Consider the following 16,110-nt stretch of genomic DNA (forward strand, 5'->3'; position numbering starts at 1 on the left):
GCATCCCACTCCTGTTCGGCACGCACTTTGACCGGTCGCACAACCCGCGTGGAATTTTGAGATTTGAATAAACGGAGTTTCAGCGACCGTTTCCGTACTCCGTGCCCATTATGGATTCAAATGTTATGAATACATGTTCATGCCGTGAGGGTTGAGAGATGGAGCCCTTCTCCACAGGAGCCGCACAGGTTGCAACGCCAATGAGATGGAAGAACGTAGAGGAGAATCAGCGGAAAGCCGCGGCGCCCCTGGATTTCAGGTCCGGGATCGCAAAGGAATGCCGAATGGTTCAACACTGGATGTTTGCAAACCTTGATATTCCGCGGGGAAATGGGCAATGTCCGTTTGAAGTTTTGCTTGGGCGAGTTTCGGGGTCCATCAAACAGCAACGACCCGAGTTTTCTTGATACAAAACCATCACCACCATCACTTTGCATCTCGTACGCGTCTCTTTCCCTTGATTATTAGCACAACTGTGACAAAAATGGCCCCAAAACGAGTAACCGCGCCGCAAGTCGACCCGGCGCCGCTGCGTGAGCCCCTCGCTTTTGCGTTCAGCGGGAGAGTTGCGCCGAACCGAATCCTCAAGGGTGCCATGACGGAAAGACTCTCGACTTGGGACCCAAAGGTTCTTGAAAAGCGTGGCATCCCCACCACGGAGCTCATCAATGTATATCGACGTTGGGGTCAGGGCGGGTTTGGCGTCCTGCTGACGGGAAACGTCATGATCGAATATGACCACCTCGAATCGCCCGGATGCGCCATCATCCCGCGGGGCTCTCCGTTCAGCGGCGAGCGCTTCGAAGCCTTCCGGGCCATGGCATCCGTGTCGAAAAAGCACGGCAGTCTAGTCATTGCGCAAGTCAGCCATCCCGGACGACAGGTCTACAGCAGCGTTCAGCAGAACCCCATCTCGGCCAGCGACGTCCAGCTCAACATGAACAGGATGGGTATGTCGTTTGCGAAGCCGAGGGCAATGGAGAAGGAGGATTTCGCGAATGTGATCGAGGGCTTCGCCCATGCGGCCGAGTACCTGCACAGGGCGGGCTACGATGGAATTGAATTGCACGGCGCCCAGTGAGTAATGGCCAGGCAGCAGCAGAAACACAGGCCGTCTAGGACGAGGGAATTGATTTGCTGAACGTACACGCAGCGGCTACTTATTGGCGCAATTTCTCTCGCCGACAACGAATAAGCGCACCGACCAGTACGGCGGCTCGTTGATGAACCGCGCGAGAATCATCTTCGAGATCAACGACGCCATTCGCGCCCGCGTCCCCAAGTCCTTCATTGTCAGCATCAAGCTCAACAGCGTCGAGTTTCAGGATGGCGGCTTTTCCACCCAAGACTGTACGGATCTATGCGCTGCGCTGGAAGAAAGCGGGTTTGACTTTGTAGAATTATCGGGCGGCACCTATGAGGCTGGTGCTTTCTACCACCGCAAAGAGTCGACCAAGAAGCGCGAGGCCTTCTTCCTAGAGTTTGCTGACATCATCGTTCCCGGACTGAACAGGACCAAAGTCTATGTGACTGGGGGCTTTCGCACGACAAGTGGCATGGTCAAGGCCCTTGATACAGTGCATGGCGTTGGGTTGGGCCGTCCGGTTTGCGATGAGTTCGACTTGCCACAGAAGATATTGAACGGAGAGGTTCATGGTGCGATTGAGGTATTGATTGACCAGGCAGATACCACCATGACGAATATGGCCGCGGGTACTCAGTGAGTAGCTTTTTTTTCTGAAGCATGAATGAGTTTTTCTTGCCAATGACAAGCTGACACATTTTTTTCTTTTTTTTGCAGGATTCGTCTGGTGAGTCGGGATTTGCAGCCGTTGGACTTGAGTCGGGAGGATCACATGGAGGTGTTTCTGGAGTCGAGAAAGAAGTGGCTTGAGATGATGGCGAGTAATCAGGACTGGTCCCGGTATGGATTTGTGGATATTTTGGGTTTGCAGGAGAAGGCATATGGGACAGAGTATCCTAGACTATAGACGCAGATGATGAGACGATAGACTGCATCTCTTGAGATGCTCGCGAGCTTACGGAGACACTAGACTCCTCTCGAATTAGATACGCAATAGATACTATAGCCTGGTTGGCTCCTTGCCCATGGAGTGGATACTCCTCAAGTTCGGGAGCATCTCGAGAGATTGACATTAGACATGAAACACCTGAAATTAGCAACAAGCCTTCCTTGTGTGCCTCTGTTACCACAGGACTGACTGATGGCGGTGTGAGCTACCTAAAAGCGCATTGATTTCCTAATGATGAACCGTCGGTAGCCCATTGCCTATTGACTTACTTATTTGTGTATTTCCACTGGATAGCATTTTATGCCATATTATGGTCCATCCCTTGGCTATTATCTGGTCCCCCCCTATCTCCGCACCGCAATGGCGTCCCCGGATCACTATCAAACAAGAAGCCCTTGGCGCACCGGACCCTTGTCATGAATCGCCGCGACTGATCATTTGTCTGATCATGCAGGTGGCTGCTTTCTACCGCTCACCCCGGCCGCCACAACGGGGGTCTTCCGGTGCTTGGACGAACGGCAGCAACCGCCTCCAGCTCCTGAGCCTGCTGGTGGGCTCATCAACAACGCCACGCCACGAAGCTGAAGATTCACGTCTCAATCCCTTCGTACGAACATCCCAGTGCCCCTTGCCCCCTCCCGACGCTTGGCAGTGGAGTTGACTGCGGTCCACAAGCCGAGTTGATGGGCATTAAGGTGCCCATCGTCGCTGGGCCCGGCCGACCCATCCATCGTTTCGCCTTGTGACGACGTCGGACTCCAAAAAAAGCACAGATAATAGCTCAAAACCAGAGGGCACGTTCGTGCAGGACGACGATAGCCTCCCATGATGTGTTTTAACGGCCTCCGCGGGGGCGAGGAAGCCTCGCGCTCGCAGGAGATTGATCGCATCATCCGCAAGGACCAGCTGCGCATGGCCCACGAGACCAAAATCCTGCTGCTGGGTAAGTTTTCTGCGGCACGCGACAGGAGAAACTACTCATTGCGGCTCTTGGTCCCAGAGTCTAACATGGTCCTTTTGCGGAAATAGGAGCCGGAGAGTCCGGAAAGTCCACTATACTCAAGCAAATGAGGATTATATACTCGCGAGGGTTTCAGACGCAGGAGAGGCAATGGTGGCGACGCATCATCTTCCACAACATTATCGAAACCTTTGAGATGATCAGCGATGCTATGAATGACTTTACCATTGAATTTGACAACCCTGACAACGAGGTACGTGCCTGTCTCTACTGCCGCAGCAGCCAAGTGTGCGAGCTAACTTCATCTTGTAGAAATTCATGACCCAAATCTTGACGAGGCAGGAGATAGGACACAAAGAGAGCTTCCCGCAAGCTTATTTCGACTCCATCAAGGCATTATGGCATGACACTGGCGTCAAAGAAGCAATTAAGCAATGTAACGAATACGCCATCCATGACAACCTCGCATAGTATGAGCCCACCCTTCTCGTCAAATCCCGTCTCAGTCTTCTATATGCCCAACTCTAACCATATACCGAGTAGCTTCATTGACAATATGGACCGTCTTTGGACGAATGAGTATATTCCCAATGACTTGGATATTCTCTGTTCAAGATTGAAGACGACGGGCATCACAGAGTGTCAATTCACCATTGCACAGAGGACATATCGAATATTCGACGTTGGCGGCCAGAGATCAGAACGCAAGAAGTGGATTCACTGCTTCGAAGATGTCCACTGTCTGCTGTTCCTGGTTGCCATCAGCGGATATAATCAATGCCTTGTTGAAGACAGACAAGCTGTGAGATAACAACCCCCCCCTTCCGCCTCTCAACAACACTTCGTGAACTGCGGGCAAAGTAGTAACCGCGACTTGCAGAACCAAATGAACGAGGCCCTCATGCTGTGGGAATCCCTCGTAAACTCGCGCTGGTTCAAAAATTCCTCCATCATTCTCTTCCTGAACAAGATGGATTTATTCGTGGAGAAGCTGCCGTCCAACCCGCTCTCCAACTATGGATTCATAGATTACCATGGACCCCCCGGCGATTACAAGCTAGCTAGCAAGTACTTCCTGGACAAGTTTCTGGCACACAGCCGAGACCCCGACAGGGAGATATACGGGCACTTCACCACCGCGACGGACACGAACCTGGTCAAGATCACAATGGACTCGGTGCAGGACATGATTGTGCGGCGAAACCTGAAGCAGCTCATCCTTTGATGGTGTCTGTACATTTTGTTCTTGTTCAACTACCTATGCGGGAACCGTTTCCTTTGTCTCACAGACGGTGCATGTCCCGGAGTCCTGTAAACCGGTCCTCTACGGAGTACTCTAGAGTCCTTTGGTCCAAGTAGCTGACAGTGCCGAAGACAATATCTTCTCCCAGCACGTCAGCTTGGGGTGAAGTGCTGGAGAGGTGCGAGCCACGACTTTGTGTATTCCTTTGTATAACTGCGCGGAAAGGGTGTAAGGCTTAAAAAGGGAGTTGCTAGTACATTGAACCATCTCGACGGCTGACTAGGGTTTGCATTGCATGTGTGAGACATTGTTGTTTTTTTGCTTCTTTTATGTAAGCTTATGCCCATCTACCAATGGGACCAATGTGTTCCTCGTAGCCGACGTGAAACACGATCGCGCCCATCTCAGTCACTTCATTCCTTGTTTGTGGGAGCAAACATGGTCTTGTCTTAGACATGCCAAGTGGGCTGCGAAGGGTGACACACGTGGCCCGGCTCAGAGATATAAATACCGGGCCTTGTTCCTCTCCTTGACCAGACTGCAGCTCAATTGTCACCTGAGTGCTCAAGAATTCTTTGAAACGTGCCGAATCCGCCTGTTGCGCCGAGTTATTAAAATTTAATTTTTTGCAAGCATGCTGGCCAGGATCCTTGTTGCGTACGCCATGGGTCTCGTCGGCCTTGTCGGCGCCTCGTTGAACAACGTGGCCGATGTGGGAGACGAGACTGATGCCGCGACTGGGCGTAAATGCGGCACTATTCTGGGGATACCCTGCCCCGAGGGATACAGGTGCATGAATCCCACGTTTTGTGCCGACTGCGAGGGGAAATGCGTGAAGATCGAGCCCGAAGAGGACGGGTGCGACCCATGACGTACGTTTGGACGGACATTGGGAATATGAGAGGATTTGGAGCAGAGCCAGGGGAGGGTCTGGGAAAAGGTCAAAATGTACAAAATGTGGTGGTTGAGAAAAATTTGATTTCTGTCTTCTTTTATTTTTTTGGGGGGGAGGGGGGAGCATAATCGACCACCATTTCTGTATCAAGGGAGAGATTGCCACGCATTAAGGGAGGAGTATCGGAGATTCGGAGGATCACGCCAAAACTCATCGACCAAAACACCATTTTCTTCGTACAATTATTCTACTCCTGTACAAAGAAAGAAAAGCCTCAAATATGTTGTGAGACAGTTACAAACACAGCCCCAAGCAGTCAGCTCCTCCGTTCTTCGGGTCGCACCCATCCTTGGGCACATCATAGCAGAACTGGCCCTTGGGACAAGCAAATCCAGCAAACCCAGCACACTGACGGGGCTTCTTGGGCATACAGATGCCCGGAATATCACAAGCCAGGCCGCAGCTCTCAGGGAGGCGAGGGTCATCACGACACTCAGTGTCGGCCTCGCAGTCGACGGGGTCAACACGCTTCCCCCCACACGAAGTGTACTTGTTCTTGAACTGGCACGTTCCCTTGCACCGGTTGAGGTCGGTGCAGTCCTTGGAGTCGGGAACACAGCGCTGGTCGTAAGGGCAGGGAGCGATTTTGAGACCGCATGGCTGCTGGGCCGATGCGAGGGTCGTGAGGCCGAGGGCGGCCACGGCGATGATGTATTTGGACAGCATGGCGAGAAAAGAAGAGTCTTGGCTTAAAGTCGTGGTATGAGACAAGAGAAGAATGAGCTTTTTTGGCAAGTGAATGATGTACGTTTGATGCTAAGTGATTTTCTTCATTAAGTCGGGGGGAGAGCGGCCTGCTTTATATATTAGCACCGCCTGTCGTATCGCCATGGCTGAACTAACAAGTTCCTAGACTGACTCTAGTTCTGCGCCGCCCCGTGATCCTGGCAGACCTCGCAAAGCACCGGACAATCATGAGACGTATTTCATCGGATCATGTTTCGTTTTCCCTCTTGCTAACGGTTGTCCTCGGATGTACAACCGTAAGCCGGAGACGGCGGGCCAACGATATGCCTTGGATCAAGCCATTCGCAGAAGCAGTGGTGTGAGAGAACACCGACGGTCCGAAGCATCCCATCTCTTACCTCCGGGACCACGTAATGGCAGGGCGTTGTAGATGGGGATGGCAAACTCGTTATATAGCCCGGCATTGGCTCACACGGCAAACTCATGTTCGATGAACCCAAAGCAGACGTGGCTGCATCGCCACCCGGGCGGCTGGGGCTGATCCAATTGGTGGTTTGCCAAGTTGACAGGCGACAAATAGTCAGCCCAAGGTTCCGGGAAGACAAAGTCTTTATGCTTACTTTTATCATGTCGGCGACTCGGCGTTCTGGAACATGGCATGGTGTTTTTGCAAGTGGATTCTTTTTGAACCGCGCCTGCGCATATAAGCGGCTTCTGCGATTTCGGTGCGAACGATTTTTATCATTGGGCATGTTATCCGTGTGTAAGAAAAACACGACCGGCTTTGACAGGATATTCATGAATTTTCCTTCGGCCTGGATATTGCCAATGCGGCTGTCGTACCCGCCGATTTTGTCCGCGGGGCTGAGATGCCAGAATGACATCGTGAATGATTTGCTCTTGCTCTTGGTCTCACCATGCCCGGATTTATCTTTTGTATAGTTTGGCTCCAAAACAGGAGGAACGTAAATGTATTACGCTGTGGAATTTCTTGCCAGATGTGTGGTTGCACCAGAGATTGTACCAGCATCAAAGGGAACCAACCGCTGTCGTAGAAATTGTCACCATGTTAGCTGGGACACTTGATGTCCCAAAACGGCAAGAGGCAGAATGCCTCCCCCTCTTAAGGCCGCCGGCGAGCATGCTTGAAGCCGCGTCAAACTCGCTGCCCAACTTGTAGCCTCCCTCGCCTGTGTTCTCCTGTATACAACCAGCTGGGTAGTTCTTCAGTCAGCTTTAAAGATGACTAGACGGGTGATTCCCCATTCCGAATCCGCAGAGTCGGTCGACGACGCGCAGCACGTATCCGGGCGCATTTACTCCACGGGTTTTGGCATCGCCGTCCGCACAGGACAACCGCAATCGCAAGACGACGATGCCGAAACAGGGGTGAAGAAGGTATTCTACACAATCGTGATGACAAAGCTGCTCATCCCGGGCGACGGCGAGCCTATCAAGGATGCCGCTCTTGTAGTCAAGAACAAGATTATCGACTGGGTTGGGCGACAGGCCGACCTCCCCAACGAGTACACCGAGAAGCCTCACAAACTGCACAATGTGCCTTATCTGATGCCCGGCCTCTGGGACTGCCATGTGCATTTCGCCGGATCAAATGGCGAGAGGGAGGCAGAAGAGGGCTCGACGGGCCTGAGCTTTCTCGCAGATCACCCTACTACGGCTGGCGCACGTCTTGCAAGAGGCTGTTGGGACGCAATCCAAAGAGGCTACACGTCCATGAGAGACCTTGCAGGCTTTGGATGCGAAATATCTAAGGCAATCGAGGACGGAGTCATTATCGGCCCAAACATTTACAGTGCCGGAGCCTGTCTCAGCCAGTTGGCTGGCCACGGTGATGTTTTTGCCTTGCCGGCCGGAGACGCTCTTCTGAACCTGGGGCTTGCGTCGGTCAAGGCCGGCCAATTCGGAGCCGGTATGAGCTGCTTGGTCGATGGGGTTGATGAATGTCGTCGGGGGGTCAGACTGCAGATTCGCCGCGGAGCAAAGTGCATCAAAGTCATGGCGTCTGGCGGAGTCCTGTCGCGCGACGATAACCCCCTATACGCCCAATTCAGCCGGGAAGAGCTGGACACAATCGTGTCCGAGGCGAAGAGAATGGAGAGGACGGTCGCCGCCCACGTTCACGGGAAGCCGGGCATCCTCCAGGCCGTTGAGGCGGGCGTGACCTCGGTTGAACACGTATCATTCGCTGACCAGGAGTGCATTGATCTAATCAAGGACAGGGGAACCATATTTGTAGGAACCAGGACGATTGTCAACCTGCTTCTCGACAGTAAAGGCGAGGGGATGCCCAAGAAGATGTGGGAAAAGGCCAAGTTGGTTGGAACGCACTCCCTGGAAGGTTATAAGAAGGCCATCAAAGCAGGCTGCACGATTGCGCTTGGGACCGATACCGAGCCCGGATTCAACATGGCTATTGAGCTTCAATATGCTGTCGAGGCCGGCATGTCCAGCTTGGAGGCTATCAAGGCTGCCACTGCCAACGGGCCATTGACTGTTGCTGGGCAGGCTCCTCTGACGGGCCAGCTAAAGGCCGGATATGAGGCTGACATGATTGGTGTTTGTGACAATCCAGTAGAGGATGTGAAAGTGCTGCAGAAGAAGAGCAATATTGGATGGGTATGGAAGGGCGGAAAGCTGTTTAAAGGTCCGGGAATTGGTCCTTGGGGAGAGGAGTTGTGAGAGGCTCAGTCAACAGGCGCAATTTTATAAGATATGGAGCAAGTGAAAGCCCCAAGGACCGCTAGTGAATGAAAAAACAGATGGAATAAACATGGCGTTGTAGTTTCTCAAAATACGTTTTCAAATCGTGGCCATTCATTCATTCCAACACCATAGTAATCCGTGTATTTGGCCGATGAACAAACTAGGCCAGGACCTAGTTAGAGAGAGCTGCTTTGCTTGCCCTTTCCAGCTCTGCCACCAACTCTTGTGCCAATGTCACAATCTGCGCTTCGGCACCAGACTCCTTCCACCGCTGCCTATCATCGTCCGACACCGACTTGTGCTCTCCAACATAGGGCAGCATCCGGCGGGATGTGCTCAACCCCGGGGCCGTGGGCAACACGACTAACTTCAAGGCAGCCAAGATGTCTCGCAGATGAGCCGACGCCCTGGCGCCTTCTCTTCCACCATAGGACACGACGCCGGCGGGTTTACCGTTCCACTCATGGAACAAAAAGTCGAGCGCATTCTTCAACCCGGCCGGCACGCTGCGGTTGTACTCTGGCGTGACAAAGATGAAGGCGTCGTACTTGCGCACCACGGCGGACCACTTCCTCGTGTGCTCGTGCTCGTAATGGGATGTAGGGTCATCCGCGGGCTGCCCGGCCGCCGGGTTGGTCTCGTCGAGAATGGGCAGCCCTTGATCGGCCAAGTCGACGATCTCCAAGGACAAGGTGGGGCAATGGGGGGCAATCATGTCCCTCACGTAGGTTGTGAAGAAGGGACCGAGGCGTACTTTTCGGGTACTGCCCGTGATGAGAGCGACTGTCGTTTTGGAAGCCATATTTCTCGTTTTGCTAAAGGTGTTTGCAGCAAAGCTGGTCTAAGAGTATTGAGGCTTGAGAGAAGACGGGGTAAGTCGATGGTTGCCATCAGTTCCTTTTTGAGCATCTGTGCCGGATTTTAAGGTTTTGGTCAGGGGGAATTTGCGTAAAGTGGCTGGCTGCTAATGGGCCAGGAGCCAAAGCCTCATCCCATTCAACAGTGATTGACGCTTTTACCGCTTGGGCATGCCCTAGGGTGTTAGATGGGAAAAGTTGGACGTTTACACTTGCCACCCTTTGATCCCGGTTTGTCGTGAAATCTAAGCATGCTTGATCCCCTCGAGTGCCCATTTATCGACAGTGTCCACACCACTCTTAAGAGAATCTGAGTTCCCAGGCTCTCCCAAAGAAAGCATTTGTAGCAGTCCATTTTTCTCTAGGTTCTGACAGAATGCCTTTTTTTTTTGGGAAGGAAAATTATCTGCCGAGTGGTTTTGAGCCATGCTAGCGCTGGCTATTGAGCTTTCCGCCGTTGGTCACCTCAGGATGTGGCAGTAGTTGCTGTCGCAGTGGAATGGTGATGGGTGCAACATCGGTCTTGATATAATTGCTTTATTCGAGCAAAGCGACACAGCTAATGACGCAGTTAGTAAGTACAACCGTTAAAGATTGCTAGGGTGGCACCTCGCACATACTCCAGGAGATGCTGTTGCCTGTGGAGAAAAATCACTGTATGTACTACAGAAGGACAGGGTGGATGCCATGACAAAACTTCCTGGGACCTTGACCACGACGTGAGGATCAAACTCAAAGACGAACATGGCTCCTTTCCGGACGCTGTGCGAATCAGGATTCAAAATTGCTCTCAGATATTCATGGCAAGGAAATGCTCCAGGGGAAGAGTTTAAACTTGTTTGCTAAGAAATTGAGTGGGCGAGAAATGAGGAGAAAACGCATAGACGCCATCTCTTGTTGAAAACGAGAAGAATCAATCACTTGGTGAAGTTTGACATAGAAGCGACCAACACCAGGTGAGGGACTGGGGAGGATGACTAAACATTGAAAGAAATTGGCAGGTACGAAACAGCCTGGTGGACTGGTGGTAGACTCGGTGGGCAGCACCACTACCAGACATGCAGTGCCTGGACAGTCAAGCGGCCATGCGGCCATTTGATGCTACTAGTAGAAGTTGCCGACAGTTGAGGCAACTGTCGACATGGAATTGATCCGTTGGCACTTCTCAGTAGTGGTCAACTTCTGAGCTCTAGGATCTAATATTCGCGGCCGTCCCAACATTGAACTCGAGTCGGATCAATGCGACTTTACTCCGTACCTAGGCAGTCGTAATGCCCCCCCCCCCCCCCCCCCGCGGGATCAACCCCCTGCCAAACTACAGCGCTGCCTCCTTGCGTTTCTTGCCAACATTCCGTTCCCAGCTCACCATTAGAGCAACTTGTTGACTCAACGCCACCAACTCACCGTCAAGATCCCTCATCACAACGTCGAGATCAAACCTGCCGTCCTTTATTTGCTTCGCCGTTACCCTTACCGCCAGCCATTCGACGCCCTCCTTCGGTAGCCTCGTTTTCGCCTCCAGGTTCAGCAGCACCGTCGGGAACCACATGCTTCCGCGTTGTCTATTCCTCCGAGCCACTTCTTCTCGCGCCTCCCTTGTTGTCGCATCCTCCACTTTGTCCGGCGGCGGCGGTTCCAACAGCTCGCGCATTTTGGGCGTGGTCAGGAATGTGTGAAGACTGTGTGGGAACGCGTCTGCTGCGTATGGCAAAGTGCTCTGCGTGATGTTCTCCCCGTTCGCCAGGCACACCCACATGTCTAGTACGCCGGGACTCAGGGGCCCCTGGCGAGGCAAGAAAAACCTCCAGTTTCCGTTGGATGCTGACGTCTTCAACACCCCGGGCCATTTGCTCTGTTCCCATACACGGTCCGAGCCGGTTGCCTTGAGAGCCGCGAACTCGGGGACTGGAGGCAGGGAAGCGGCTGGAGTCCCCTCATATCCAGTGGGCATCGATATGCCTGTGAAGGCACTCAAGTTGGTATGGGTTGTGTAGCCGAGCACGGTGCGGCGAGAAGCCGACGTGTTGACCCAGGGTGCATTGGCGAGCAGGTCGCCTTGCCAGAGGGTAAGGTGCAAGGTCGAAAGCGTCCGGCCTAGCTTCACTTCATCGATAACGATAACGGCAGGCCCAGACGATGTTCGATTGGGATACTCAAAGTGGGCTGTGAATGTGTCGGACTGTCCACGTGAAGCGAGGTGTCTGTTGGCCGCTACGAGCATGCATGATGCTGTGTAGCCTCCGTTGGGGACTGTGATCTTATGGTTAGAACAAAGCTTTGCCTCGCAAGACAGAAGATGGAAGCTATTGCTTGCCTTTGCCGACGCAATAGTCGCTGTGGAGGTTGATTTGGTAAGTTTGCGAATCTAGCTGTTCAACCTTGGTGGCTTCGGAAAATGTCGCACGTGCTCCCTTCGGGATATCTTGAGGCATATTGGGCAATTGCTGTCTTGTATTGAATCAATCAATCTGGCCAAGTAAGTTACCCGTTGCTTAGTCGAATATGAGTCAATCTAGTCGTTCTAATGCCACAGCCGAAGCCGAGGCTGTATTGATTATTGGTTCGGTGCAGATCCCCCGCCTCATGAGCTTACTCTCCAAAGACAGCAACAGCCGCGGCTGTTCTAGCACATGAGGCTGAGGCTGAGCTTAGCGCAACACCAAACATGGCGTGTCGGTGAGGAAAGCATACGAGTGGCTTGAAGGGAAAGGCGCCCTAGTTCCTCGCCCGATGGGCATTGTTGCAACGCTTGTGTCTTGTAAGTGTCCGGGTTAGCGAAATAGGCAAATGCAGCCGCCGAGATCCGACGAGTTGTTGGCAGATACATGTTGCATATAACTAACTGGCGGCGATGAGCACCCCAGGAGTTTCTTGTTTACTGAGCACACTCCGGAATCTGCGCAAACTCATCCTGGTGGGCAACGGTTTCAAGACTAGCGCTTCTAGTATTTGGGAAGGATATTCTGCGACTCAGCGGCTAGTTAGTGCCTGCCAATTGTTCTCATCTTCGTTGCCGTGTTCGTATACCGAATCTCGAGAGCCGACTGCCTGCCTCTCTTGTCAGAACGGGCCATACAACAGAGACATGGAGATTCTTTGTTTTCTGGGACACCCTGGTGCCATTACTCGATACTCGGTACACAAAACCATACTCCGGTTTGCGCTCCACCTGGGCCAGTCCAAGTGAAGGAACCTCAAGGGCCGGGGCATGGACCGGCCTCTCCGTATATGTACTCCATACAAAGGACGTTTACACAGTAGTATCACAATGCGGGGGCAGGCGGCTTCACCTGGATGTCATCGACGGACCAAATACAGCAAGTGGCCGAACGAGAGATTACATGCTCATGCAAGATTTCGTCTCGTAAACGTGGGCTTTCAGGAGAAACAGGCCGAGACAGGATGATAAAACTTGTGCGCAACGGAGTCAGCGAGGTCTACCGGGTCTAGATCATGCCGTTTAGGGACGTCGGTAGACACGTGGGCAAACGTCCAGCTCTCCCGAAACGCTTTCAAACACAGACGCGAAAACGCAGCATGACCTCTTGCCCTGTCAGGAAGAAAGACCGACTGAAAAAATTACAAAAAATACCTGGCACGCCCAACCTCTGCGCGGTCCTTGGTGTGCTTCTCCTACACGTGGGATTCCATGTGTATGTGATTGGCGAGCCTGGAGGTTGATCTGCCAATGCAGCGGGACTGCCAAGACATGCCGACTCAAGCCCCCCAAGCCCGCATTAAGCTTAATTGTAAGCCTGCAATTCGCTCATTGGACAAGGGCAATTCTCCGTGCTGGAGCAGCTTGTCGCCACTATCGCCTTGGCTTCTTGGCTCACCAGAAGCAGACACCGAACGTCGAAGGGCCGTCAGCCGTTCAACCACATGGAAACGTGGGAGTGAGTTGCGGAGCACATACAGGACGCCATGGAGGCCAGTACATATAATAAAAGCATTTGCTCCTGCCCGGTGGACAGAAATCAGATCATACCCGTACCCAGTCGTCAGTTTCTTTCCTCCCAGCTTACACCTGGGCAATTCACGGCCGCAAGACAAGCTCCAGACAGCAGACAACATGGTGCTCACCGAGTACACGTACGTGTTTGTCATCGGCACTGGCTTTGCCTTGCTCGAAGCCTTCAACAACGGTGCAAGTATGTGTGATTTGACAGGTTCTTGGCTGCGTGCCCAGAGATTTAGCTAACACGGGGTTCACCAATAGATGATGTCGCCAATGCTTGGGCGACCAGCGTGTCCTCACGGTCTGTGACATACAGACAGGCCATGGTCCTGTGCCTTGTATTTGAAATGCTCGGTGCTCTGACTGTAGGTGCCCGAACCGCGTCGACCATCAAGAATGGAATCATCCCTCTGTCCGCGTTTCAGAACAACCCTGGCGTCCAGCTACTGGCCTTCACATGTGCCGCCGCTGGCGCATCTCTCTGGGTTCAATGGTGTACCCGACACTCAGCCCACGTCTCATCTACCTACTCTCTGATTTCATCCATTGCTGGTGTCGGCGTGGCCACCGTGGGTGCTTCTGGCGTCCAGTGGGGATGGAATAATGGTAAAGGTCTTGGTGCCATCTTTGCCGGCCTCGGCATGGCGCCGGCCATCTCTGCCTGCTTTGGTGCCATTATATTTATGCTTATCAAATTGGTTGTTCACGTTCGAAAGAACCCTATCCCCTGGGCTGTTTGGACGTCGCCCTTCTTCTTCCTAATCGCTGGTGTTATTTGCACCCTTTCCGTCGTCTACAAGGGCTCCCCAAGACTTGGCCTGGATAAAAAGCCAGCTTGGTATATTGCCGCCGTCACTCTCGGAGTCGGATGGAGCCTGTTCGTACTGGCTGCACTCTTCTTTGTGCCATTCGTTCATGCCAAAGTGCTCAAGAAGGATTACACAATTTCATGGAAGCATGCCATCTACGGCCCTCTTCTCTTTAGCCGTCAGCCCCCAGAAGATGCAGTAGAGGCCAAGGTGCCTGACTATGCCGTCGTCCATCACGGTGAAGTTAGTGACGACAACAGCCAGTCAGATGCGGGAGTCTTTGACACAAAAGGGGCGTCCGGTACCGTCACCGATGGCGAGAAGCCCGGCACGCCTGTGCATCCTGCCAACAATGTTGCCGAAAAGAAACTCATCTTGGCGGAATGCAATCAACAAGGCTACCAGAGGCTTATGGCCGAAGCAAGAGAGCGTCACCACGCCAAGCTTAGGAAGACCCGCGGTCCCCTTGGCTGGGCGATGCGGACGCTGCATGCTAACCCCATGGGCGCCGGATCTCTTTATGAGACGCATAATATGATTGCTCTCTGCAAGCGTATTCCCGCCATGGTTGTCGTTGCACTTCTCTATGGTATGCATTATGACATCCATACTGCTCAAGTCGGTATCGAGGGCACCCCCGAGGGCCGCCGCATGCAGCGCGTTTATGACAAGGCGACCAAGTATCCCAACGAGGTTGAGTACTTGTACTCGTTTGTCCAAGTCATTACTGCCTGTACGGCCTCTTTTGCCCACGGCGCCAACGACGTCGGTAATGCTGTTGGTGTCTGGGCCGCCATGTACTCTGCGTGGTCTACTGGCCAGGCTCTGACGTCCAGCTCGCCTGTGGAACTATGGCAGATTGCTGTTATAGCATTGACTATCTGTATCGGTTTTATCACGTACGGTTATAACATTATGAAGGGTAAGGCATATGATTCCCACCTTCTCGGATCCCACACACAAGACGCTAACATGCTTTAAGTCATGGGTAATAAAATCACGTACCACTCACCTAGCCGAGGCTCCTCCATGGAAATGGGTGCTGCTATTACGGTGCTCGTTTTCTCACAGTATTCGCTTCCAGTTTCGACATCCATGTGCATTACGGGAGCCACCGTTGGCGTTGGCCTCTGCAATGGCACCTTTAAGGCTGTTAACTGGCAACGAGTTGGCTTGTTAGTCTTTTCTTGGTTTATGACTATTCCCATTGCAGGCTTGATCGGTGGCTGTCTGATGGGTATTCTACTCAACACTCCTCACTTTAATAACTGAGTGGCTGGCATATAAAAGCGATTTATTTTTGATTTTTTTTTTTTTTTAGCTCATTCTGGGTTGTCGCATAGCATAGATGTATATATGACTCATCATCATCTTCTTCTTCTGCCCTGTCAGTGGTGTGTCTTCTGCATATTGATTGCTGTGACTACGACGTTCTAAGAATTAGTATTGTCTCTATGATTTCGGTAAAGGGACTGGTAAGTCTCCATCGATGTAGGATCCTGCTTGAGCTGTGGTACTCCAATCCTGAAGATCACACAGGACCTGCAGAGTGGACTCCACCAGAAACTCGCAATAGGCTGCAACAGATGAGCCGGGAAGGCGGGCGTGCAGAGGCGTTGCGGTACAGCGTTTCACTGCAATGTAATGACGTTGATGAGCTTGCCAGTCCAGGACTTCTCTGTCGTCTGACCAGGTGATGTGCTTCTAGACTTTCCCCGCCACTGCCAACCACGCAGCTACAGAGTTTAGTTGGCGTAGTTGACCGTTGAGAGGTGGAGCAGCCTTGTTGCCTGAGGCACTTCAAAGCAGCAACGTGCTCGAGTGCCGAAAACCCCAGCCTTCTTTCACGCCATTCAACCATTCACTACCGAACTGGCGTCGTT

General features: G+C 52.6%; 7 protein-coding genes across 7 annotated transcripts; 4 read left to right on the forward strand and 3 right to left on the reverse strand.

Moving 5' to 3' along the window:
• Positions 1–484: 484 nt before the first annotated feature.
• On the forward strand, positions 485–1,724 carry MAA_04989 (NADH:flavin oxidoreductase/NADH oxidase; the record flags this gene model as incomplete). Its single annotated transcript, XM_007822500.1, has 2 exons — positions 485–1,077; positions 1,154–1,724. The coding sequence occupies 2 exons, from the start codon at positions 485–487 to the stop codon at positions 1,722–1,724; spliced, it is 1,164 nt and encodes a 387-aa protein (XP_007820691.1).
• A 1,137-nt stretch (positions 1,725–2,861) lies between these two features.
• MAA_04988 (Guanine nucleotide binding protein (G-protein), alpha subunit) lies at positions 2,862–4,219 on the forward strand (the record flags this gene model as incomplete). Its single annotated transcript, XM_007822499.2, has 5 exons — positions 2,862–2,976; positions 3,063–3,247; positions 3,307–3,464; positions 3,538–3,796; positions 3,875–4,219. The coding sequence occupies 5 exons, from the start codon at positions 2,862–2,864 to the stop codon at positions 4,217–4,219; spliced, it is 1,062 nt and encodes a 353-aa protein (XP_007820690.2).
• Positions 4,220–5,426: 1,207 nt separating this feature from the next.
• Positions 5,427–5,858, reverse strand: MAA_04987 (Kazal domain-containing protein; the record flags this gene model as incomplete). The annotated part of the gene is made up of 1 exon (XM_007822498.1): positions 5,427–5,858. One exon carries the CDS (start codon positions 5,856–5,858, stop codon positions 5,427–5,429), a length of 432 nt encoding a protein of 143 aa, XP_007820689.1.
• A 1,263-nt stretch (positions 5,859–7,121) lies between these two features.
• MAA_04986 (amidohydrolase) lies at positions 7,122–8,579 on the forward strand (the record flags this gene model as incomplete). The annotated part of the gene is made up of 1 exon (XM_007822497.1): positions 7,122–8,579. The coding sequence occupies one exon, from the start codon at positions 7,122–7,124 to the stop codon at positions 8,577–8,579; it is 1,458 nt and encodes a 485-aa protein (XP_007820688.1).
• A 196-nt stretch (positions 8,580–8,775) lies between these two features.
• MAA_04985 (NADPH-dependent FMN reductase) lies at positions 8,776–9,405 on the reverse strand (the record flags this gene model as incomplete). Its single annotated transcript, XM_007822496.1, has 1 exon — positions 8,776–9,405. One exon carries the CDS (start codon positions 9,403–9,405, stop codon positions 8,776–8,778), a length of 630 nt encoding a protein of 209 aa, XP_007820687.1.
• Positions 9,406–10,775: 1,370 nt separating this feature from the next.
• Positions 10,776–11,892, reverse strand: MAA_04984 (thioesterase family protein; the record flags this gene model as incomplete). Its single annotated transcript, XM_007822495.1, has 2 exons — positions 10,776–11,794; positions 11,865–11,892. The coding sequence occupies 2 exons, from the start codon at positions 11,890–11,892 to the stop codon at positions 10,776–10,778; spliced, it is 1,047 nt and encodes a 348-aa protein (XP_007820686.1).
• A 1,640-nt stretch (positions 11,893–13,532) lies between these two features.
• On the forward strand, positions 13,533–15,499 carry MAA_04983 (Phosphate transporter; the record flags this gene model as incomplete). Its single annotated transcript, XM_007822494.1, has 3 exons — positions 13,533–13,611; positions 13,680–15,149; positions 15,210–15,499. 3 exons carry the CDS (start codon positions 13,533–13,535, stop codon positions 15,497–15,499), a joined length of 1,839 nt encoding a protein of 612 aa, XP_007820685.1.
• Between the last annotated feature and the right edge of the window lie 611 nt (positions 15,500–16,110).

Source organism: Metarhizium robertsii (genome assembly GCF_000187425.2).
Source record: "Metarhizium robertsii ARSEF 23 chromosome Unknown MAA_Scf_1, whole genome shotgun sequence".
Classification (NCBI taxonomy): domain Eukaryota; kingdom Fungi; phylum Ascomycota; class Sordariomycetes; order Hypocreales; family Clavicipitaceae; genus Metarhizium; species Metarhizium robertsii.